General features: G+C 39.6%; 1 protein-coding gene across 1 annotated transcript in view; it reads right to left on the bottom strand.

The window, feature by feature from the left end:
- The window catches only part of LOC125292581 (rho GTPase-activating protein 6-like), a 34296-nt gene extending 10392 nt beyond the window's left edge, over positions 1-23904 (bottom strand). The window contains 4 exon segments of the mRNA XM_048239959.1: positions 998-1069; positions 3041-3123; positions 3125-3198; positions 22980-23904. Coding sequence (XP_048095916.1) covers positions 998-1069; positions 3041-3123; positions 3125-3198; positions 22980-23486 — 736 coding nt within the window. The 5' untranslated portion in view covers positions 23487-23904.
- Positions 23905-25385: the final 1481 nt, after the last annotated feature.

The following is a 25385-nucleotide window of genomic DNA, read 5'->3' as shown; positions in this document are numbered from 1 at the left end:
CAAAAAAGTATATATACTTATATACTATACTTAATACTATTATCATTACTACTACTACTAGCCTATACTACTACTGCTGCTGCTACTACTACTAACCTATACTACTACTTCTAATCCTACTATTACTATTACTACTACTACTAGCCTATACTACTACTATTACTCATACTATTACTGTTACTATTGCTACTACAACTAGTACTACTACTATGACCACATACTATTAGTATGTGTGATTTGCAGTTGGTTTGACCGCGCCTGTGGCACGGTGGCTGCTCTAACCTGTTAACATGGCTGCTGAATGACACCCCCCCCCCAATCTAAAGGCAACTGTAAAATGACATAAGCTTAATTTAGAATGGCTTAAAAATGGTAGGCTGTTTAGAGGTGGATAAAGGCAATTTAGAGATGAGTACCGTAAACTATATTTCCAAAATTCATGAGGTGCGTAAACGGCATCTCTTTAGCCTCCACTACAGCCCTGACTACTACTACTACTACTAATAATACTAATAATAATAATAATAATAATAATAATAATAACACCTAAAGGTGTGGTTTGAAATGTCATAAAATAACACAGAGGCAGTGTCGGCCCTAACCTACAGAGGAAGTTGGTTCTGAAAGTAGCAGCTAAGGCTATTTTGGAAGTATTTTTGTTTCATCTGATTTAATAAAATCCACCACATACCGGTTATTTAGGCATGCTTTAAAAGTATTCAATTGAGTAATCTTAGTTTGGTTCCACTGAGACCTTCAACTGAATGGATCCTGTGTATGTTTCACTGCTAGCCACACTGAAATTACAGAAACAATGTTGTCTGTATACTGTAATCTCACTGGGTTTGACGTAAGTGTCAAATAGTGTTGTTGCACTACTAGGATGTACTTTCGACATGCTAAGGTCTGTTTAGGTTTAATGACCCTTTTACCCTTGAAATGAATCTGTGGTCGTAGCCATGTGTGAGGGCATTTGATGACAGTGAAGATACTGTACCTTTGTCTTTACTCTTCTCTTTGGATAATGAATCAAGTTTCCTCCTCAGGGACTTCTTGCGCTTCTGACAATCTGGAAATGGGGGTAAAACAAGGTTATGAGTAACATGATACAGTAAAATATAGCCACGCAGAGTGCTGTAATTGTGGCCAAAGGTGTATCTACTACCAGTATACTGACTTGAAGAGAGTGAATATTTATGCATTTGCTTTTTTTGCATTATTATATTTTTCATGAATTAACATTACTTTGTGTTTTCACTTTGACATTGACATTAAAGTCCTTGTCAAAAAATCCAAATTGTACAAAAACTAAATTGACCATGATTCCATTTATAAAATCAATAGAAGTGAAAATATCCAATGGGCTGAACATTTTATGGGCACTATAAATCTAATTTGATATGCTCATATAACAGGGTGGACACAACAGTTTGTTTGTTCATGCTATTACTCTGAAATATGCAAAAGGTTAAAGAATCCTACCTGGAAAAAATCCACCCAGAAAATGTAGCAATAACTCATGGTACATATGCAAGTGTGACAAGAAGGCTATGCTTGATTTATGCTACCCTACGTGACAGAGACCACAAACACAGGCGCACATATGGTGCCCATTTCTGTCAGATCTTGCAGTACGTGTGCTGACAAGAAGCATGAGCGTTTCGGAGTATTCCTTGGATCCGCATACCCTTCTCAATGTTATGCTACCTTCTTCCATGCGTACTGCTGAGGGTAAATAATAATCAAACGATTCTTGTGTTGTGTGTGTGTGTGTGTGTGTTATGTGTGTGTGTGTGTGTGTGTGTGTGTGTGTGTGTGTGAGAGAGAGAGAGAGTGAGTGTGTGTCACTCATTAAGAGGGCTGGAGGGATGAGGGATCACAAGCCACATGCGGGAAAGAGGGCTGTGACAGAACAGGGCAGACGAGAAACAGAGGAGATCAGGGTTTGGGCCAGAGCAGGTTAGCACACGAGCATTTAGCTTTAGGCAACGGCCCATTTCGACACAATTCAACAAAACAACTCATCTAAATGAAACTTTCATATTTCCCTTATTAACCAACTCAGTTACATCTTGCTCTACTTTGTGGTATTTCTAGTGAACTGGGCGTTTCTTCATGATCAACTCATTACTTCATTCATGCTGATGAGGAATGGGGTAATGTTGGATACAATTAAAAAAAAAAAATGTTTCCTGCTTCCTTGATTCCAAGTCTAGCTTGTGTAGTGTTTTAGAGTTAGATCGCTGGTCATAGTGGTGGACGGATCTTCTGATGGGCTTTCATGGCCATTATTCACCAGTAGCCGAGGAGAGTGGAGGGTCAGGAATGAGGCCACATTAGAGTCCTGCTGGGCTCACTCCTGTCTTTGAACCCATTCACCCACACAGACACGCATACACCCACACACACACACACACACTGCCCAACACACACACACACACACACACACACACACACACACACACACACACACACACACACACACACACACACACACACACACACACACACACACACACACACACACACACACACACACACACACACACACACACACACACACACACACACACACACACATACACACACTAAAACACAGACCTCGCTCACTGATCAGGACTCACTGTGTGGTTGACTGTCAGAGACATCCCACTGCAGCTCTCAGATCTGGGGGGCATTTTAAACTACACCAGAGCTCTGTGTGACTCTCCAGGACAAACTTGAGAAACAGGAGATTAAAGCACTTAAGAGCTAACTGCCTCTACACTGAGTGGAAGAGTGAGAAGTGGACAGTTCCCTTTGTTCACTTTCCTCACTCAGCACGGGTCTGCCAATCCCTATACAAGACTCACGTCCAACTTAGAAAGAAAGGACAAAGGACAAGTGGACACACAGAGCATGTGCGTGTGTGTTTGGATGTATGTATACATGTATGTATGTGTATGTTCAGCATGTATGCAGTATGTGCCTGTGTGTGTGTGTGTGTGTGTGTGTGTGTGTGTGTGTGTGTGTGTGTGTGTGTGTGTGTGTGTGTGTGTACCTTTGGGGATGGTGACCTGACAGGTCAGGTCGTAGTCCTGGTGCAGGCGGCTGTAGGCTACCTCCTGCAGACGGACACGCCCAGTCCGACAGGCTCTGGATGGGAGAGGGCTGCAGAGGCACGGTGCGCCCCGACGCACTGCTCCAGGTGAAGTCTCCCTGTGAGCAGAGCAGAGAGGAGAGGAGAGGAGAGGAGAGGAGAGGTGAGGAGCCGAGAGGAGAGGAGCCGAGAGGAGAGGAGAGGTGAGGAGCCAAGAGGAGAGGAGCCGAGAGGAGAGGAGAGGAGAGGAGCAGAGAGGAGAGGAGAGAGGCGAGGAGCCGAGAGGAGAGGAGAGACACACAGAGGCACAGCTTACATCACCAACATTCCACACTGCTGATAGCAACAGCACCTTACACTGACCCCAGTCACACAAGCTAACAAAGCCACGGGTGCCCTCTCCTCACTGAGAGGCACTTATCTCTCTCTCTCTCTCTCTCTCTCTGTCTCTCTCTCTCACACACACACACACACTCGCTCTCGCTCATTTCCTTTCTTAACTTTCACTTTATAATCATACTGTAAGACATAAGCTTTTACGTGCATAGAAATGACTGAAGGTGGTGAGGGTTTGCTGTTGTCAAAAGCTTTTTTTTCAGTTTTGAACATCATCCAACAATGCAAATAAATGCAAAGAAAAACAAAAAAAGAAAGTGCAAATACGTTATACAAATAATAACTAGAAAATGTAATTTCGAGGAAATTACCAGTGCATGAAAATATAAACATACTGTATATTAACATAAAATGCAAAACAAACTTTTATTTGGAAACAGTTGGCAGGAGTCATAGTTGATAACAACTGACAGTTGAAATGTCTAAACAGTTAAATAGTTGAGTAGTTTACATAGTTAAATTATTTAATAGTGAATTATTGTAGTGAGGACATTTATTTTGAAACAGTTGTGGGCAGAAGAAATAGGAACAGAATCTGTAGTCTTAATAGAGCCAGATTGTATGCGTAAAGCCTGAGACAGAGTATATAGTTTAAAAGTTGAATTTAGATAGTGTAATGGATGTGGATAGACAGAAAGTTGAATGGATGTTGATAGGCAGATTGTTTAATGGATGTTGGTGGATAGTTTAATGGGTGGATGAGTGAATGGTTTGAAGAGGATGAATGGATAGAAAGTTGGATGGAATGTGCCTTATATCCTTGTAGAATGGAGAGACACAGAGAGAGTTGGCCTAGTTAAGCAGAAAGCAGTTGATACAGGTGCAATCAGTTTAACTGGCCCTTTGATGGGTCCTAGTTGAGCAGCTGGAAGTTGATACAGGTGCAAATCAAGTTAATCCCATTGTGATGTCATCAGCCCATGTTACATTACATTTACATTTGGCTGACGCTTTTGATAAGTCTATGGGGAAAAATAAGCTTGTTTTTTATTAATATCTCAAAAAGTATAAAGTTTACAAAAGTGAAAAATACATTCCCCACGTGTCCTTTTCAAGACCTACGTTAAAAAGTTTGAACGAAGTTTCTACGTTAAACGGTTAAAGCTGAATTAGATGCAGAAATTTGGTGGGAAGAATAAGAAGAAGAAGAAGAAGAAGAAGAAGAAGACTTCAGATAACAGAACAGTGCATTTTCATGCACTGTAATAAACCTTATCTTTCATTTAGCTGTTAAAATTAGATTTGCTTTGATTCGATTCTGAATTTTTGTCATTTTAAACTACTCATGACTCTTTCTAAGGGACACTGTGCTGGCTGCATTTTTCCCTTTTCAAAGAGACAACCTTTGTCTTAAGAAGGACTTTCTCTTGGCTGTTATGCCAAGTTGCTGACTTAAACAGACAGTGAAGAAGTATGCTATCCACATGCTCCATCCCAGTGCACTTTCTCAGACTCTGTCCACACACAGAGGGAAACTAAATGCCGCACAAACAAATAACAAGCATTTGATCACACATACATGATCCCTGAACAAGTCCTGTTTCACCTCTCTCCTAAAGTGCTGCTTCGTCTGGTTCCCTATGCACCACAATTACAATCTTGTAAAAACTCATTCCTGATGGCAATGTGCCATTATGCTCGATTATGCCACAGAGTCTAACCATGATTCATTTGGTCAATATTGAGATCATGATTATTTAACACATTCACTCAAAGATTTTGGAAACATCCATTTTCGAAACATAAAAAGATAACAGCAGATTGAATTGAACTTTAAATAATTCAACTGCAAAAAAGATCACACAATTTAGCATTGTAAAGCAAAGTAGTGTGCTAAATCCATAACTCAAACAAAATGACAACAGTTGCAAAATGGCATGCAGCAAAATAATCTTTATACTTTGATAATGTTGGATATTGTTGGAAGTCATTAATGATTCATTCAACGAGTCGTTGATGATTAATTAATTCATTTGATTAATTGCACAGCCTTACCAAAACTCCAACTCTTCTCTCTGTGCTGATATATCTACATAGCTGACACATGTAGTGTCTCATAATGATGACAAGTTGGGAGCCTGCTGGGCTCAGTCACTGTGAGTGTAATAAGGCCCTATGACAGGGCTGTATGGCACAACATCAGTTCCCACTAACAACCCTGCAGGAGCCCTACATGCCAACAACCCTTCTAGAATCCTCTTCCACCGGCCCCTGCTAATGCACCTCTTAAGCTGAGGTGAGAAAGTGACTGGAGAGGACTAGCTGTGTGGGTATCTGCCAAGCAAAAATTGAAAAACAATTTTTTTTCCCTGTTTTTATGCATTTGTATTCTGGTAATGATATTCTATTGTCTTCAGCTTAATCCATATGACACTGAACTGGGGTGAGCGGGACTTAAAACTAGATGTACCGCATAGCGGTACAAAATATGACCGCCGCTCAGTCCTGTACATCCGTTCCGCGAAAATAAATCACACTTCAATTTGTCTCCATATTTTACTCCATCCCCCACTCTTGAAACTTTTGTGTATGCTTGTTTGGCATGCCTGAGTGTGTGTGTGCGGCTGCACAGAAAGTACCCTACTGGTGCTGAAAAGGTGAATAGATTGTAGAATAGCCAAAGAAGATGTAGAATTGTTATAAAACCTTTAAAATATCTAAACAATCACAAGTAGGGCAGTTCATCACAGTTCATCCATTGCAACTGGATTGATGAAAGGTCACTTACACCTGTAGGCTACATTGTATTTGGGAAAAGCAAAAGGTATCAGCATAATGTTGGTTTATTTATTTATTTTATGTATTTATAAACAAAAACATCTCTGTCAGTTCCATGCCGTTTTCAACAGCTATCAAAAAAACAAAGGTCATTTTGGATGGATGGATTTTTTGTGAATGTTTCTTCTTCTACATAAGATTTTAGTCATCTTTAGTTCATGTAATACTTTATTGTCAATGCACAAATTAAGTAACAGTAGTCTGAAACGTTATTGTTAATGCACAAATTAAGTAACAGTAGCCTAGTCTGAAACGGCGCTGTTTTACATGTAACCAGTGGTGCAAATAACTGACATGTCAAATGGGCCTTGATGAAATGCGCCGCTAGACTGTTCATACACATTTAACGGGCCAAAGTTGAAGAGCTTTGTCCGTTATTGTTAGTGCAAATATAGGCTGATTCATGTTCCCTTGCATTGTTTAACTGAGGTCCATGGCTAGTCTGGCTTTCATCAGACCAAGCTCAATCTTTTAAGAAATCAAAAAATAAATATCGGGTGATCAGGCTGGGTTCACCCAGCCTAGTCCATAGGCACCCGATATTGTTTAATTTTCCGATTGAGATATACACGCTCTGGCTATTCTAAATGCAAAATGCATCAGGGAGTTATGACAAAAGCGGTAACTAACAAACTAGATCCTAATAGAAAGTTGTTAGCTTCCTAAGCTACAGGTAGGATATAAGGTAGGCCTATTGACAACATAAATTGTCAATAGGCTATGCTGGCGACACAAATAAAATCTCCTTTGAAACCAATGGCTTCGCCTTACAGTATCAAGCGGACTTAAACTGTCATATCGTGGCGAAAAGTTGTAATAACATTCACGCAGCTCATGAGTCAAGGAAAGCGCAAATGAAGTAGCCACTTCTAAATGGGACCTACTACACAGTAGCTTAAGGTGTTTTGCTAAAACAGCCATAATGAAATGAAGGTGTCATTGTTTGGATACTTCACACTGCGCTTTTTAATTTCACAGACTACAACTACCAAGCTGTAATCAAAGCACATCGATTCCCCTCTCACACCCTGCGCGCACTTAAAACAAAATAAACAGGCGTCTCAGTCTCACGCATGATGTATAGGCAAAACTGCATCAGACCGGTGTAACGTTGGTAAATCTTCCATTGCACAGAATGATTTTGTAGCACGTGCAATAAATGACAGTCGAAAAGATACAAACAGTGCTGCTATACATTTGTTTGGTATAACCGCATTTATAGTTTTCTACAAATGCAATAAATCAAATGCCTCCATCACTCAACCAACGCTTAACGGTAACATTACCTAGGTCCTTATTGATATTACAAGATTAACGTACCTGCAGTAAAAACCAAGCATGTCGATAAACATCCTCAGATTTATTTCGGCTTCAAGAAGAAATGGGAATTACACTTCATGTGAACATCGTCCTATCCTTATTAGATGTTAAGCTGCGTAAATTACAGTCCTTGTATGGAAGCGTCCATTGTTTTTCCAACCCTTTTAACTTCCAACAAAATTACGTCTCACTGCAACGATCGCCATCTAGTGGACAAACGACTACTTCTGCCAATACTGAAAATGCAGCCATGATGATGATGATGAATATTTATTTTGGCTTTCTTTTAATCCTACTGATTTTCATTTTTTTTTACCGGGGGCAAATCACAAATGAGTGATTATGAGCCAGGTTTATGTGGGCCCTTGAGACCAACATACCATAAAAAGATTCACAGAGAACTGTGTCTGCCCTACCCTCCTTTCGGGGGTCCAGTCCAGCTGGGGCTGCAGATGAAAACGAAAAATGACGGGTTCCATGCTATCCATATGGGGTACATGCTCACTACCAAGTTTTGTATTACCCGGTCTTTCAGTGTCGAGGAATCCTTGTTGGGTATGCGTCACTAAATGTACACATAAATTATTTTATTGTAAGGCCCCATGTATGAAAGTAAACACAAAACTTGGCATGCATTCAGAGGGTGTCATAATGATCCTACACTTTTAATTTTGTGCAGTTTTGACCTTGTCAGCCAGAGATATTGAGATGAAAACACCTAATTTTATGCTTTTTAATTTTTAACTAGGTGGGCTATACATGAAATGAGTGGTTATGGAATGCGTTGACATGGCCCCTTGAGATCAACATACAAAAATAATGGTCCTCCTAAACCTTACGGTTCTCGAGATATTCACAGAAAACTGTGTCTGCCCTACCCTCCTTCCCGGGGTGCAGTCCAGCGTGGGGGCTACAGATCAAAACGAACATAATAACAGAACTGTAAGAATGTTGTATATCACCCATAAACTCTGGAAGAAGAGTTCTGTAGGTCCACAGGATCAATATTAAGAGGAATTTCTTGACCTTTGAGCAACTCCCCTGTAAGTCTACCCTGACAAGATTAGACTTTCTTTGATCCACTAGTCCAGCCTGTCATATGAGCCCATTTCCAAAGAGGCTTAGTGACTCATTACGAGGGTTACAGTAAGGTAGCTCTCTCTCTCTGTTAGGAGTGTTCTATCTCATAGACATTGGGACATAGATTAGAGTTCTTAGAGTGGTCTTTTCCCAAGCCCCAGACTGTCAGTAAAAACCTCTGAAGCCATTTGAGAAGTGTACTGTCCAAAAGTTGGATGAGCAGGTTAGGTCCCATCCATCAAAAACCAGTTGTATAAGCAGGTTAGGTCCCATCCATCAAAAACCTCTGAACTTCTTTTTATTTTACATTAGAAGTCAAGAGAGGAACAATGCCTGTATCCATTTTGACCCTACTCCTTATTATAGATTCACTGTTAGTTCAAAAATCAGTTGTCATGGTGATTATCAGGATGTATCTGGAAAACAGTGGCAGGTCTCCCAGTCTCTAAACAAAGGTTGGTGGAACTGTGAAGAAAAGTATTTTTAATGAACCTTTACTGTTGAGAGACAGTCTCACAATGACACAGAGTGTGCCAAGATCAGAGGAGCTCCCTATCACACAAAAGAAGACATCAATCACCATTCTGGGTCCATTGTAACACCCACTCTCCCAAACACACACACGCACATACACACTCACTATGCACCCCCCATTTTATTAGAGTGTAAACAGGCGTAGGCCTCCTGCCACACAGCAGAGGTCTGGGAGGCTTGAGAATGTGTTTAATCCTGGCTGAGGCACCTCACACACACACACACACACACACACACACACACACACACACACACACACACACACACACAGCTGTACCGTTATCTCCGGCTGCAGAGAAGCAGCACTAACCATGTGGACTGCTGAGCCTTATTACGATATTACATAACACGTGAAACAATTTACAAGCACGCTAAGTAAATACCACATTTGTCAAATGCAGAGACATCCACCAACCCACCATGTGGGTTTTCATGTCGGGCACAGAATGCATATGGACAGCTTAATTCTATTCTGTGGAGTAAACACAACAGATAGCAGAAGATATAGTGCATAGCTGATTAGGGCCTTCATTAGAGTCTTCTCTCAGCAGGGAGGCAAAGCCAAAGCGTGTCTATAAAAACAACAAAACCTGCATATTGCTACTTTGAGCAGCTGGGGATGGGCAAATGGTCTCCAGTCACCTTGAGGTTTTTAGGTTTTTTGCCTCTTCAGACAGTGGTGCCTTGTTGCATTATTACATTAAGGGACTTTTTCTTTCCTGACTTTATGCTGCATTTTCTTTTTCAGAGAGAAGTTACTCTTTCAAAACAGAGCTATGTCCATTACTGCCTAAATTCAGTTCATAACCATGAAAGTACAATAGTATTTACTTTTTAACCATGAAAGAAAAATAAGAACAGCCAGGCATCACATAATTAAATGCCTAATTTGGATGTTTTGTTTGTGTTAAGAGTCTTTTTCCCACTTACTTTGATATGATTACTACTTCTACTACTACTAGTACTTCTTAAACTATGAGTCCATAAACATTGCCTAGCTCTACTATACAATTGTAGAACTGACAGAAGAGAGAGAGAGAGAGGGAGAAAGAGAGAGAGAGAAAGAGAGATAGAGAAAGAGAGATAGAGAGCCTGTAATAGTTGAAGTGATAAAGACTCACTCATAACTATGGAAAGTACTAGCATGCATGATTATGTGCCAGGTTAAATACAAAAAGGGGAATTGACCATTGAAAAACTGTAGCTCAGCAGGGTAGGTATCTTGTACTAAAATATGAATTACATGAATTAAATCAATAAGGTCTACAAGAACATTCTGTGACTATTAATTTACAAACTATGCATAGCGTTACATTTACAACAAGCCAAGTCATACAGAAAGTAATTTTAATACGCAATTCAGGTTTTTGCTTACAAACTTAAGAATAAGCCTTATTATCCTAGTTGGTTATTTTTCTTATTTTCAATTAATATAAAAAAATCAGCTATACTCGCAGGGCTCCATGAACTGGCCAAGAAAAACTGGTGTGTATTATGAAAAGCATCCAATTGTGGATTATGGAGTGTTTATACTTTTTATATGGATCAATATCTTGCCAAATCTTAATCCAGGTTTCATTTCACAACATCAACACTAAAATTCCCCTATGAGTGAAAACTATTCCCAGGTTGTTTTTCCAGGTCAACTAGATCTTTGGACTTGCCTATGTGTCTTTCAGACCACAGAAATGGTAAACTTATGTTGTGCTCGAGCTTAAGCCATTTCTAAGACTTATGAAAATATTGCAGGTTAAGTTAAAGCAGGTCCAGAATTAGCAATTGCTTTTCTTTTTTTCTATGTAAACATTGTCTTTTTTTGTTTTGTTTTTGAGCTATCAACAGCAAGACAGTTGGAACATAATAGGCATGCATTCAATGTCTTCCCTGATATAAAATTCAACACATTTAAAAGGCGGCACTCCTTTGAAAGAGACAAGTTCATTGAAGCAATTTCAAAGTCCATACAATAAAACCTTTAGTCCAGTTGTGCACTAGATTAGCTGCAATTTGAAGCAATGATCAATCAATAAACCTATGAATACGTCAACTTGCAGCCCAGATTCAGACATTACCACATTTACAACATTTCCACAAAGCTCACTACTCAGGTCACAGAACACCTGCTTTGATCTGCATGTCTGTCACTGACTGTATCTGAAATTCTCTCATTGAGACTGAGAAACTGGAAAATATGCTCAGATGTGAAAATGAATCGAAGGGTCCCTGGGAGCTGTCCAGGCTAGCTTTGGTCAGACTTGGCTAATGTAAAAAGGAACCACCGGCTCCTTCACACTTTCATTCAGTACCTCCACAGAAACATGCAGCCAAAACAGACTCCAGTTCCCCTACCATGATAGTTCAACTGAATGTGAAAAATAAAGCAAAGAAACAAAGAAAAATATTTGTCATCACATTCAATTTGTCTATAACATTAATCTGTGATTTGTAATGTGTGAAATAATGTTAATTTACTAGGTAGAAAAAAGGGCATATATTATTCACCATTCACTTACTTAAACTGTGTATAAGAATAGCAGGATGTGCATGTCTCAAGAAAACATTTATGGCATTTATGAATCGACAATACATATTCTTAATTGATGGCTGAATATGATTAAAACAAGAAGACAAATGGTTTCTATATTGGAGACAATGGTGGAAGTGGACTGCAAGACTGACACAAATGATAAACACAGTGTTGTTCTTTTTACGTAGGTGCGTCTTTCATACACTCCACACTTCCTGACATTCAGTATATGCAAGGCCAGAATACATTGGACTTGGTCTTTAGGCAAATGGGGACTAGCTCCTGGTCTCTGTCTTATCACAACCCCATGGTCATACGTGACCATGAACGACCATGAGGGTTTTATTTATGCTAGAGAAAGAATTCACAAACTGTGCATGTGTCTTAGTAGACAGATCCTTATCGCCTTCTATCCCACCCTGAACCATTAAACCTGCCTTACTACAAGCCACATGGTGTGAGCTTTGTTTATATACAGTGAAATGTAACTTGGAACTAAAAAGAAACAGTGGTCATTTATTTTAACTGGCCACTCAGTGGTCACTCTTTAAAAAAAAAAATGGCCAAATCCATAAATAACCGGATTAATGGCAAAATAATCTATACTGTTTTTAAACTAATGTCAAACGCCAAGTAAGACGACAAACGAGGAGCCAGCATTTGAGTGGAGTTCCGTCTCATTCGAGAGGAGTTAAAACAACATAAACAACAGTGAATAGCTTACAATATCACTGGAGTTACAATGTACACAGCCTACAGTGAAAAGCTTACATTTACAATATCACTATTTGATGCAGAACAACTGTGCCATATTAAATCTGATATCATGACACTGCTCAGTTTAGTGTGTGTTCACTGTTTTTCAGTGTTTTTGTTTTCAAAGCAGAGCAATCCAAAGTTCTGAAAGATGCTAAAATTAGAAGTGAGTGCTCTGCCCATCACCCTCCCTGGAAACAACATTGTTTAACTTCTAAACAATCTGTTCCAGTTATTCCTGTCTTTGATGTATGACTGCAGATCTTGCAGACAAAGACTTCTTTAAAAGTGTGAAGTATTGTCCCAGGGTCCAGAGATGGCAATAATCAATAGCATGAGGTGTAATGGGTACCTATATACCATGTGCTATATTCTTCAAAGATAATCATTTTCAGAAATGATTTCTAATGCAAAACCAACTTTATAACATTAAGTCAGCACTATCAAGGAATGTGTGCATCAGTTGTGCACTATAGGTATTAGAAATATGCATTTCAAATAACCAGACAGCATAGGGCACTTAATTGTGGTTGCTTGTCCAGTTGTCCTTAAAGAATATTCACTATTACATCATATGAGCATGCAAGCATTATTAGGCTAATGCACTACACAGTACAGGCTAAATCCATAAATTCAACGAGTTGATTTGAGCTGAACGAATCTGCACAAGTGCTGAATGCATGCTGCAAACTATATGTCTGTGGTATGAAGATTTCTGATGGCTTCCATTGCTGATTGCCTAGTGAGGATACACATGGATATTCAGTATGCATGATTGCCATCACAGTTGCACATGACTTCTGTGTTGCACTCTATAGCTACTTTTTTGAAAATCAGAAATATGAATAGGAATGCAGATGTGTCTATGTGTATAAAATTATTCATAGTGAGGTGAAAAGTAATTAATAGGTAGTTAATGAGGTTTACAATGTATAGACAATAGACAACAACTCTAGGCATTTAATCGTCTCAAAATTATTATATTGATAAACAGAATATAGCCTATTAGAACCAAGAAAGGAAGAGCCACAGTAGCCTATCTTATCTATCTGAATCTTCTGCCCTTATCTAGACCTCTACACATTATTGGCTGTAAATGTAGAAGAAATACGATTGTAGGGGAAAGAAAGAAAAATTACAGCAGTTCAATACACCTACAGATCATCACTCTCCATAACAAAGATGGATAATATATCCCCAAAACAGTACAGGATAACTAACGGACAATCTAAAGACTGGCTGACATGCATGATCATGATAACAGTAATCGTTTAGTGGGGAAACTAATATAACTTATGAATATGAATGTTTAAGAATGCGAAAGACCAACTGATTAAGAGATACTGAAAAACACATGAGGACTGACTTACAAGGTAGGAAATGCGCCTGTTGAAGACCACAATATCCTCCATGTCGCAAGTTGAGGTCCTCATCTGCACTTTTGATGGGAAAAATACTCCAAGCAATGGGCCGTCACAAACAAAGACATGGGAAGGCAGACGGGGCGGACGAATGAATTCTGATAAAGTTCAGCGAAGGACGAACTCACATTAAAGCACCGTACATCTCCTTGACATACCGCGTGTCCATTGACACTCTAAACGATGCTGCGCGCAGGACCTTCCTCGATGTAAGTTAGAAAAGCTGACAGATAACAGAGGCGGGGCATCACAAAACAATCTCAAATGGGAGGAAGCCCGACAGAACAACTAAGATTATGCTTGATTAACACGATTTGAGAAGATAACGACTATTATATATGCATGTAAACTTACAGTAGCCTAGGTTGTTTACAGCAGCATGTTGTTAAATGTAGCCTACGTGCATATTAGTTATGCATGTAAAGAACTGTAAAGACTATTAAATTGTAATTGTTTTCCACAATGACTAGCTGTATTGTACAGTTCTGTGGTAAACTATGTAGGCCTACTTTTGGAGTCATATAATAACTCTCACTCAATAAGTATTTTCTCGGTAGCCTACAGTAGCCTATATCCAGCCTTGTTCATATGTACGAAATACAGATTTGAAGAGTCACTGGCATGATATTCTACACTATTTCCTGGACGCATATTTCATTATGAATAACTTCACCACTGATATTTTATTTTTGATACGATTTCGTACTGCACATTTACCAGCCCTTTCCTTGTTAACACTGAAGCCATAGTATTGCGCCATAACTGTCAAGTCATTGTTTGGAGGTTAACTGACATAAATGTTATCTTCCTGAATGAGCCTCTTCTGAAGATACAATAGGCCTACAATCATTCGTTATCTATTGTGAATATACTGGCATTGATCAACAGGGTATGCTAAGGGTAAGTCTTTGCTAGCTTACTGCACAAGATTGGCAGCACCCAATCACAAAACAAACAACACATTTGCAACAACATTTGTTTTAAGCTTCCTTTTCTTTATTTAAATTAAAGGTCCATGGTGGATCTACAGGGTGCTGACATGTTACCTCATTAATCTCAAAATCAGTTGAAGTCATGGCAAGTCCATTATCATATTTGTACTTTCTTGAATCTAATCTGGGCACTTTTAACATCTTCATGCCTCAACAAAATAGAATTTCAAGTAATGTAGATTTATTGATTTCACACTTTCTCAATATAGAAACAAAGGTCACATGTGAGTGGCTAGGCCTACACCATCCCCAGCTTAGCAGAAGAGAAGAGGAGAACTCATAATGGAGATTCATGATAAAGTTAAGCTTGTTCCAGAAAGCTGGTAAAAGGTTCACAAATAAATGAATGACAAGCTTTAATTATCAGTGCTGCTTGTCAAAGCATAGTCCAGAGCTCTCCTCCCCTGAGATGGGATACCCCTCTCTCTAGAGCCCTCCGGAATGCAGACAGCATTCCACTTCTACCTCCACTTCTGCCAAACCACTCTATCAATCACTCACAAGCAATAACACGTCTCTTCGCAGAATCTAATCAAAGCACATATCCACATGTCTAGATCAATATAGGAATATTTAGGGCTGCAACAATTAATCAATTTGTTGTCAATTATTATCATTTAAAATGTAAATCCAGAGTTGAACCCAGGGTCTTTTTCACCATGACAAGTAGAACACCTCCTCGGGAGATAAATTGCGTTGATCGAAGGAGTAGCGAGTTTGACTGGCTTTAGCACTTAGGCCTACAGTCCAAATAGCTAACAGAGCAAGTAGGCCTACTAAGGGCCATTCACTAAACATATCCAAACCGCCATTTTTTAACTACTAATAATGCTCAAAATAGCACCACTCTTCTGCAGTAGCATGAATAGGGTCCCTACACATCAAGAAAGCATCAAGAATTTAGTAAGTGTAGCCTACCGGGAGTTTATTAAAAAACTGTTTTACGAGACTTAGGCTAGGGCCTACCGTCTTCTTAAAATTTTCAGCATATGACAGTAAGCTAAACATCTTTGGCGTGTGGACAGAAGGCACGATCGTCAACAAAATAGGCTAATTGATTAATCAAGAAAATGATTAAGACAGATTAATGAAAATAACTGTTAGTTGCAGCCCTAATGTCATTTCCTGTCTTGCTGTAGAAAAAACATCTCTATCAAGCAGCTGTTGCTGTGGAGTTTCTACCAGACATTTGAAAACAAAACAAGTGTGCACACATCCAGGAGATTCTTCAAAAGACCCTAAAGATCAAATTAAAAAGTCATATAGTATGGAGCTACACAGTGCATGGACCTTCTCTTTTGATCCATGCTACCAGCTGCTGCACACAACACATCTACAATGTAGGCCTACCCTCACTGTTTAGCCTAGATGTGACGCACATTATTAAAACATCTAGAGATGAAAGTGGTCTGTTCCAGTCAGGTCCCCTGAGTAAAGTGTGCTTTTAAGTGTCCCGCGACAGCATGCCCCAGGGAGAGGACAGACAGACCCTGACTTTAGGTCAGACAGACAGGTCAGTTTAGCTTGATTTGTTTCAGATGCCTCCAGAAAATTCCCAGAAAATGAGGTAAGAAAGAGAGAAGTGAAAGAATGTGACCATGGAGAGAAAAAGAGAGAGCACTAATGATGAACTGGATGAAGATTAATCCCAGAGATTAATTTGATGCTTGTGACCTGGTAGAGTGATTTCCAAGCGAGACATAGAGCACAAGATCTGCTGACCCATCTGAGTCTTTGTTTGATTAGAATACACTTCATGTGACCTCAGAACTTCTTCAACAAGTAAATAAGGCTTTTGAAAAGAGGTGGCCTGAGGACTGTGTGATGTTGAAATGGATTTCAGGAATATTTTCCTTGTTCTGCTTGCTCTCCACTGTGCATTCTTTTCTCATGAAGTCCCTCACACAGAACTTTCTGAAACAAGTAGTCTTGAGTAAACACTCCGCATGGAGTCTCATTCTTCTTAACCCATTTACTCCTGAAATGCCTGCTAAAAACGCCTATAGAATCCTATGGCATTCTAGACTAAATAACCTTATTTCCTGAGGGTTTTCTGAAAAATAATTGTCAACTTCTACCAAAACCTTACTATCTAAGCCTCTGAACACCTAAAAACATGAAATTAAAAGCATGCTGCGCTACGCAGCAACCAGCGGGAGATAGAATATTGCGTTGTGCAGCATCCAGCATGAATGGGTTAAAAAGCCATTAGACTGGCTCACCAGTCCATGTGGGGCAAGAGGATGAATCAGGAAATATGCCATTTACTGCGTTATCTTGGCCTCAGTTTCAGGCACTCATTAAGCCAGTTCCAGGCAGTCTAGGGGTCGAAGGGAAATGGCTCCCTCTAAAGGCATGAAGATGAAGACACTTGCAGTTTTTTAAAGGCGACTAAAAACAACTGGAGATGAAAAAGAACAAGTGGACACTGGTTGAAATGACCGTTCTTATTGGTATGTGGGATCATGCCATATGCATGTTATGCAATTCTAGATCAAACAATTAAAAGCAAAGAGGACAAAATGGTAAAAAAAAACATGAACATAATATGGATATTCCATCTGGAACAGGATATTCCTTCTGGGTGTGGTATCGTTTGAAATTAATATATTCTAGTGGTGCTTAAATGAAAATAATGTCCATCTTCTAAATAGTTCATCAATATACTGCACATTACTCCCTGTGTACAGCCTGTTCCTGCATTTACCAAATGTGGCAACAAATGTCCACTAGAGATCGCTATATTGCCATGTTCTGTTGTCAATCTATGATCAAGAAGAGATCACAGGAAGTTTGTACACACTGTATTTCAAACCATGATAGCAATCAAAGTCTACATTTGGAGGCATGATAATACTATCATAGAGATGAACTGAACACATTAAAACCCATTCACTGACAGCATTACCACTGCTGCACTCAGACTTAATCAGACAAAGCGCTTCACAAGAGTTGTAGCATGCATGTGGCCAAGCTAACATTAGGCCACTTAATAAATAAACAAAATGTCTGCAGTCCCACATTGCTTATGTCATCAAAGCCTGCTTTAAGACATCACCAGATGTCTGTTGAAGACCAACAGCTATGAGAACATATTCATCACCAGCTCAGTGAGGCCCCTCAACATTAACGCTGCAATAACATGCCTCTGACAGGACAACATGGTCTGAATTTCATTTGACATGAATGCTATTAGTTCATGCACAAAGGATGTGTCTAATTGAAACAAGTTGCCATTGATGACCAACAACTGAATTCCCCTTCAGAAGACTAAAGGGGCTCTCCATCAGTGCCCAATGTATTTCTTCTCCAAGAACATATGGATCACTTTTGTCAATGTAGCCTGTAACTTCTACTGTCGCGGTCCTACTCATGAAAAATAATGAAAGAAAGAAAAGAAAAAAAAGACAGAGTGGAATGGGACAGACAATATAACAACAGATAGGGAGAGAAGGAGAGTGAAAAGGGGGGAGAAAAGAAAGAGAGAGAGGTAGGACGACATGTGGGGCAGAGAGCCACATCATTTAAAAGTCTAAAATCAGTCTAAACTAATTCAAAATGGCTGCATAACTAAGTCTGAGATGTGAGCGAGGTCTTGTGGTCAGAGGGGGAATGTCCACAGCCACATGAAGCAAAAACGAACTTCGGGCTCAGATGCCTGCAGGCAACAACTGAAAACCTTTCTGTAAACAAAGTGATAGCCTCTGCTGCAGCTCTGCTGAAGGTCCGCAGCACTCTAGTGAAACACAGACACGAACAGATGTGGGATTAGCCTCTGTATTTACCAGTCTAGCACATTGGGGTTTTTAAGCCATGTCAACTGTGAGGAATTAGAAACAATGACAAATACGTTTTTAGTCACATGGAAAAATGTTGCTTCGTCAAATTAGTTGTAGTCCATTTAACTCCGGAGAGGATGCTTGAGATGGAAAAATACCATTTTCAGGATTAATGCTCTTTACTGGTGCAGGATGTCTGAAAGTTAAGCAGTAGATTAATAAGGCAATTACATAGAGTTTATTTATTTTCCCCCAACATGGTTTAGGGACTATATCTGCTCATGATGCAAAATACATGGCATAATGTTACAGCTGGGCCCATAACCCTCTCCTGAAAGAGTTATAAAGGTTTAGTGATCCGCAGCACAAAAAGCAAACAACAGCACAGCGGTGCAGGGAAAGGGAATGAGCTCTCCAATCACACAAATAAAAGCCCCAAAACATAAACATGCACAGAGCAGCACAAGCAGCCGCTTGCCAATATCAAACCCATATGTACAGCATTATGAGGAGGGGAAGCATCTTTCCGGCAGTTCTATTAATAGCACTCAAAAACATTTACAGATTCTGACTGTGCTTTGTTGACCTTGTATGTGAAGTGACACCCTTCCAGTCTTTAGGCTGGAGAGGTCTCCTTAATATAAAACTGAAAAGCTGAAGATGTTGACAAACCAATAAGCTTTCTTTTTGTACTCATTGAAGTGTTGAGGTAAAGTGGATAAGATATTTGAGTCACTTGCTGTTCTGCAATAATGTTTTTGTGAAATAAAAAAGTAAAAATCTATATTCCTGAGGGACGGTGGTAATGGCCCTAGTGCTGCATAGTTGTACTTATCTGCATTACAGACTGTGGGAGCACAGGCAGATAAACGCCAAAGGAGTGGGAGGCCAAGGAGCAGGTTCTGTTCCGTGCCACATATCCTACCCTGACAGTCTCCTGCGGGAAGAAATATTTGCTTGGGGAACATTGCCAAAGATCAGGTCATGCTACTCTGTTGTGAGAAATAGGAGTGGGGGCTTACTTCATGTAAACCAGATGTCTTCTTACTTTACATTTCAACTCAGCCATTTCAGAGCTCAACAAGATCTTTCACAGAGGAGACCATGAAGCAACATGGGCAAGAGTATCAAGTATCGATTTAGGGCCATATTTATCACAGTCTTTGCCTCTTTTAATCCAGAGTAACAAAGACCATCAAAGGCTGAATTGTTTTACTGAAGTTTAAATGCAAATGTATCAGTTATTGTTACACTGGGATGGATAGGTATCAGAACTTGCAGCCTGGATTGAATGGATGATGTACTTTTCTGCATACATTAAACCTTTATTATGATGATATTATGATCCCCCCATCATGCAACATTTTAAACAGTTAAAGAAAGTAAAGATACTACAATACATTGTTTCGACTAAGTCAGAATTCTTGTTAGTATAAATTCACCCCACTGAAATGCATTGTTTTATAACGTGTATTTTGGCATTGTTTACTTTGCCATTGCTTGCTAAATCCAGTATAATTAACATCACACAGAAACAAAAGCCTTTGCCAAACAAGAAGATTACAAAGTTTCCAGTTAAAGAGCACACACCCCATTTAAAAGAAGTAACAGTGCCAAGCTGTGCTTCATCCAAGGGGGAAATTCTGTCAGGATGCCCCTTGTGCTATTGAAACTGTCTCTCAGCAACAGTCCACACCAAAAACCAACCAGATAACCTTATATCCTGGAGAGGAGTGCCTTTAAGTACTTGGAATAAATTAAATTGTGACTTGATTTAAAAGACTACAGTCAGGGAGCAATCAATTATTGCAATGGATGTTAGCACTTTGTATACTGTCAGAGCCATGCTGGTTTTGAGCAGCCTATTCAAACTTACAGGAAACTGAACAAATACCACAACTAGATTTGCCAAAATGCTTGCTCATCAATCAACTAGTTACTCATAATGATACATGTTTGGAAAAGATTCAGACAGGGGAAAGAACGAATGGTAGAATTAATGTTGAGCTACTGTATGTGCTTTGCAGCTAGTAAAGACTAGAAGCCTCGGGCTGCTATTAAAATATCAAGTAATATATTGACATCCCTGTGCTTCTACGGGGCTAACTACACTGCAGTTCGTAGTTGCTTTCTGGTATAAATCAGGATAAATGTGATTGATAGTGCTTACATTGTCATGGAGCTTGTTTTTGTTATTGGACGGTTTCCTAATGAGTGTGGTGCAGCAGACCCAAATGCCAAACTTGTATATTAGACCCATCACAGTGGTGCCATGCCAGTGCAATTTGTCACTAAAAATGAAAGCCAGTTACAAGGAACTATACCTTCCATATCCCAGAGGGATTTCAAAGTTATAAGCCAACTAAATGCACAGTCTAGTTGGTGAGCTTCAAGTGATTCCTTAGTATACTACAAATTGCATGTAAATACATGGAAATATATGAAAACCCTACAGACCAATGGCATTGTTCACTGTGTCTCCATCCAACTAGCAACAACGGAAGAAGAGTTAGCACAAGGTTTTCCAAGCTCACGGGTCATTGTTTTATGCTCACATACCTTAACCACTGAACTGCTTGGGTTTTTCTCCACACTTGGGAAACTTGTGGAAATAGCAAGAATCCATCAGACTGTGAAGCAGGCCTGACTACACTCCAAAAAAGGCTTATAGTCAAACTCCTGCTTTACTCCAAAAATATTTGCATTAATGTCATCACTCCTCTTGACATATTTTGCAAAGCAAACTTCATGTACACTTCCTCAAATTAACAAATTATCTTTAGGATGTAACATTGTTCACATGGTGGAATACATTAGTTATGAGATGAAGCTGAAGAATCTTAATCCATCAAGTTACCAATCATCTTGTATTCTCTATTCTCCGGCATGTCAAGTGATTCAGTCCCATTCAGTGTCTTACCTATCAACAACCCATGTCTCTGTGTCCATCACAGTCAAAGAAGAGGTACTGAACAAATAAGACCTGGGGAATGTTTGCATCTTTAGTTTACTGCCAAAGACAACAAACTAATTGAATGGATCAAGTGAGTTAATAAACAGTTTTTTGTTGTCAGTTTATTCTAACAAGACAACTGAACTTAATCCAAAACACATTTGAAAACTCTACCCTGTCAGTCTTTGCCTTTTTCACTGAACAGGTTTACTGTCATACTATCTTGAAGACAAAGTTTTGTCCTTATTTGGTGAGGCATGGTTTAGTTTTACAAGACAGCATGGTTTCACAGAATTCTATTGAATAACAGCGGTTACATGTTTGTTAGACCACATAAATATCAAAATAGAACAAGTCTCAAGTATTTTTCAACAGGATGAATGAAATAAAAACTCAAGCATACCATACTTATTATAAAAACATCACACCTGAATAATGCAAAATTAACCATGGCTTCTAAAGGCCTGCCATGCTTCTTCAAAAACTGAGTGATAAATTACACTCAAAACAATCAGAGTTGACATCCATGGTCAACAGTGTCCAACAGAACTCATAGTTTTGCTAAGGTATTTTGGATTGACAAATGGAGGGAGGCACACAGATCAAAACAGAGAATCCCACGCTGGCCCCAGAACTGCAGCTTGACCCAATTATGCCTGGGAGCACTACATCTGCTTTAAACTTGAGCATTCAAGAGGAGTACAGTCAGAGTCCACATGGGCAGTCAGGCTGAAGACTCACCTCAGGCTAAGCTGGTGAGGACCTCCTCCCACCCATCTCCTCTCTCTGATATCATGAAAGTCCAATGATTCTGCAGCAGGAGCTTGCAGAGCAATGGACCCATATTACAGATTATAAACTACTTCTCAGGAACAACAATTTACAATAGTAATTCATTAGAAATGTGATGCCCCAATGAATAAATGGCACAGGTTTAGCATGGTCTGTCCTATCATGGATGAAATAGATGAATGTTTAACATAAAATTGGTATGTCATGCTTAGATAAAAAAGAGCAAATGGGTCCAAAGACACCTGACTCACAACCTGATTATTAAATATGTAGCCTAGTCATTGCACGCACACGCACACACACACACACACACACGTGAGTATTTACTAATGACAGCTTCAAGACTTCAAGAGTATTCAAGACAAGAAAAGATCACATGTTACTTTAAGTGTTAGGCTGTATGAATCAGTTCCCTCCTATATGAATGGGGGTTACATTACCTTTTACAAAGTAGTATAAGAAGAAGAAGAAGAAGAAGAAGAAGAAGAAGCTTATCTGACAGACAGGGGAATAATTCTACAACCCTACATCTAGCACATTACAGTATAACCACAATGAAATCACACTCATACCTCAGACTGGTACACCGTGTACGACTGAGTATCCTGATGCTGCAGCTTTTTCTGTAGCCACTTTCGAGGTGAGAAAAGGGTACTTGAGCTTCCTGATGTTGTTGGTGTTGTGCACCGAATAACCGACAAATCTGCAGTACTCCATTTTAAGTTCTTTCCTTCGTGATCAGAGCTAAAGTCAGCAAACAACGAGGTGTCTAAGGATGAGAACAGGCTTGAAGATGAATGATGCTGTTTCACTCGCTTTGTCTTGGCGCGCGCCTCCACTTGACCTGCCGTGAGGTTCTCGGCGGACGCTTGAAGGTACGGTAAACCACCTGTTTGATTCGAGGCAAAACAGTGCAACTTAGACTCGCTTGGATATCCCGACGAGGCATTTGAATCTGCTCCATAGTTTCGTATCAATGCTGGATCTAAACTTCGAGTTTGCCGTAATTTCCTTTTAGAAATATTTTTGGATGCTGGTGAAGAGCAAGAGAAAACGTTCAGCAGTCCTTGGGCGGACATGATTTCTTTTCATTTCCCAACACAATGTATACACATCCTGTTGATATATTGAATGACTCATGAGGCAGAAATGCTACATTCACACGCACATTCCGTTTCGAGTAATATGTAAAAACAAATTGCGCAGTCCATAGTCCCTAGTTTCACAACCTGTGATCCGCACCGTCTGGGCTGCGCCTTGTGAGTAATGATTTGAGGACGCCTGTAGATCTCCGTTCCCATCAGTCGCACCAATACGTCAGAGCCACTTTTGAAAGTAGCCTACTAACTCGAACAAACCTGAAACCAGTTGGCCAAGTTAACTGCTGTGGCCCGATGGATTCACAGCTCGGAATTACTATTTTTCAGCTAAGTAGCTCTCCATTCACACTTTTTTTTTTTACAGTAAAACATGTCCAGCAAAATAGTGAAGTCTAACTCACTCAGTCGGACGCACTGAAGCACATACACTCAGAGGGGACTAAATAGAGAGAGAGGGATAATATGGGAACAGCAAACTCTCCATCCCATGGGAGAGAAGAGGAAAGCAGAACTCAGATAAAAAGGGCCTATCCTGGAAGACTATAAACTGATAAGATTCTGAAAAGAGGAAATGGCAAGAGAGACCATGTTTGTTTGATCCTCGAAAATAGACTACATTATTGGAAAACCCTGGGGAAAATCCAGGTGCCTCAACACTGTCCTAAGACAAGCTTCTGCCTTTACTTCATGAATAATGTACAGCTATAGGCTAAATGCAAACAATCTTCCTTATCCTAAATTAAAATTAGAATACATTTTTATTTTTGCTTTTAGATTAAACTCATTCAGTAGCTCTTCCCATCATATATATTTTTTGTTACGTTGAAGACAATGTCGTGGTTGGCACAGTAGGCTATGTGAGAATGTAATACTTGCAGTCTGACAAAGGAATTCACTTAGGATAATATGACGCAATGACAAATCTGGTTTGTTTTGTATAGTAAATATGTTACTACAAAAAAATACCAGATAGCATTCTCTAAAAATGTTACATTTCAACATGTCCATTACATTTTGGCCTAAAATCGCAAACACTTCAATCTAGTAGACCCACCATGGAGTCATAATCTGAGATGTACTGTTACAGCATTGTTACTCTAAATAAAGCTGACTTTCATCAGACTTTTAATTAAAATCACTGCAAATCAAACTGCAAATCAACTGCAAATGAAAGCAAAAAAAGCAAACACAACTAGCCTGGGTGTTCCCATGCTGCCTTGCGCGCGATTTGATTCACGCTGCTAAGGCAGCCTGGAGACCATGGAGCAAATTTTCGCCTGAGATAGGGAACCAATCACAGAACAGGGGGGAAAGCAAGACGATGATGAGCTATGCACAGACGCATTTGATAGACATCCGTGGCACCCAATAAACGGATCTGAGCATTTTTTTCAAATATGAGAAAATGAACGTTTGGTTCCCAGACCACGTCTCATTGAGAAGTGGTGGCGCTAGCCAGGCTAAAACACAACACCAATATTAATGTTGTTGGCATGGAGACATAATGTAGTTCCATGAATGACGTCTGAGTCCAGCAGAATACACAGTAGAGTACAGAAGAGGGTGATCCATTAGTTTAATGGCAAACATTCCCTACGCCTGTTGTATGCTGCTCTTCGTCACTGAATGAATGCTTGTTTTGAGCTCTCTGTTGTACGAGAATTCAGTCCTGCATAATATCAAACTTCAAGGCAAAAAGCATCCCGTGTCTGCCTCCCCCCCAGTAAAACATCAGGCATCAATATTATATTTAACTTCTGTAAATGACTGAAATTGGTATATGGATCTAAACATTTGTTGTGAGTTGAATGTTCAATTATCTTACCTCTGTCCGGTGCAAAGGAGGTGATCCACAGCTCAAGGACGCAGACATTGCTG

Source organism: Alosa alosa, chromosome 3 (genome assembly GCF_017589495.1).
Source record: "Alosa alosa isolate M-15738 ecotype Scorff River chromosome 3, AALO_Geno_1.1, whole genome shotgun sequence".
Taxonomy (NCBI): domain Eukaryota; kingdom Metazoa; phylum Chordata; class Actinopteri; order Clupeiformes; family Clupeidae; genus Alosa; species Alosa alosa.
Note: the sequence above shows the minus strand (reverse complement) of the source record. Positions and strands in the feature narration are given on the sequence as shown.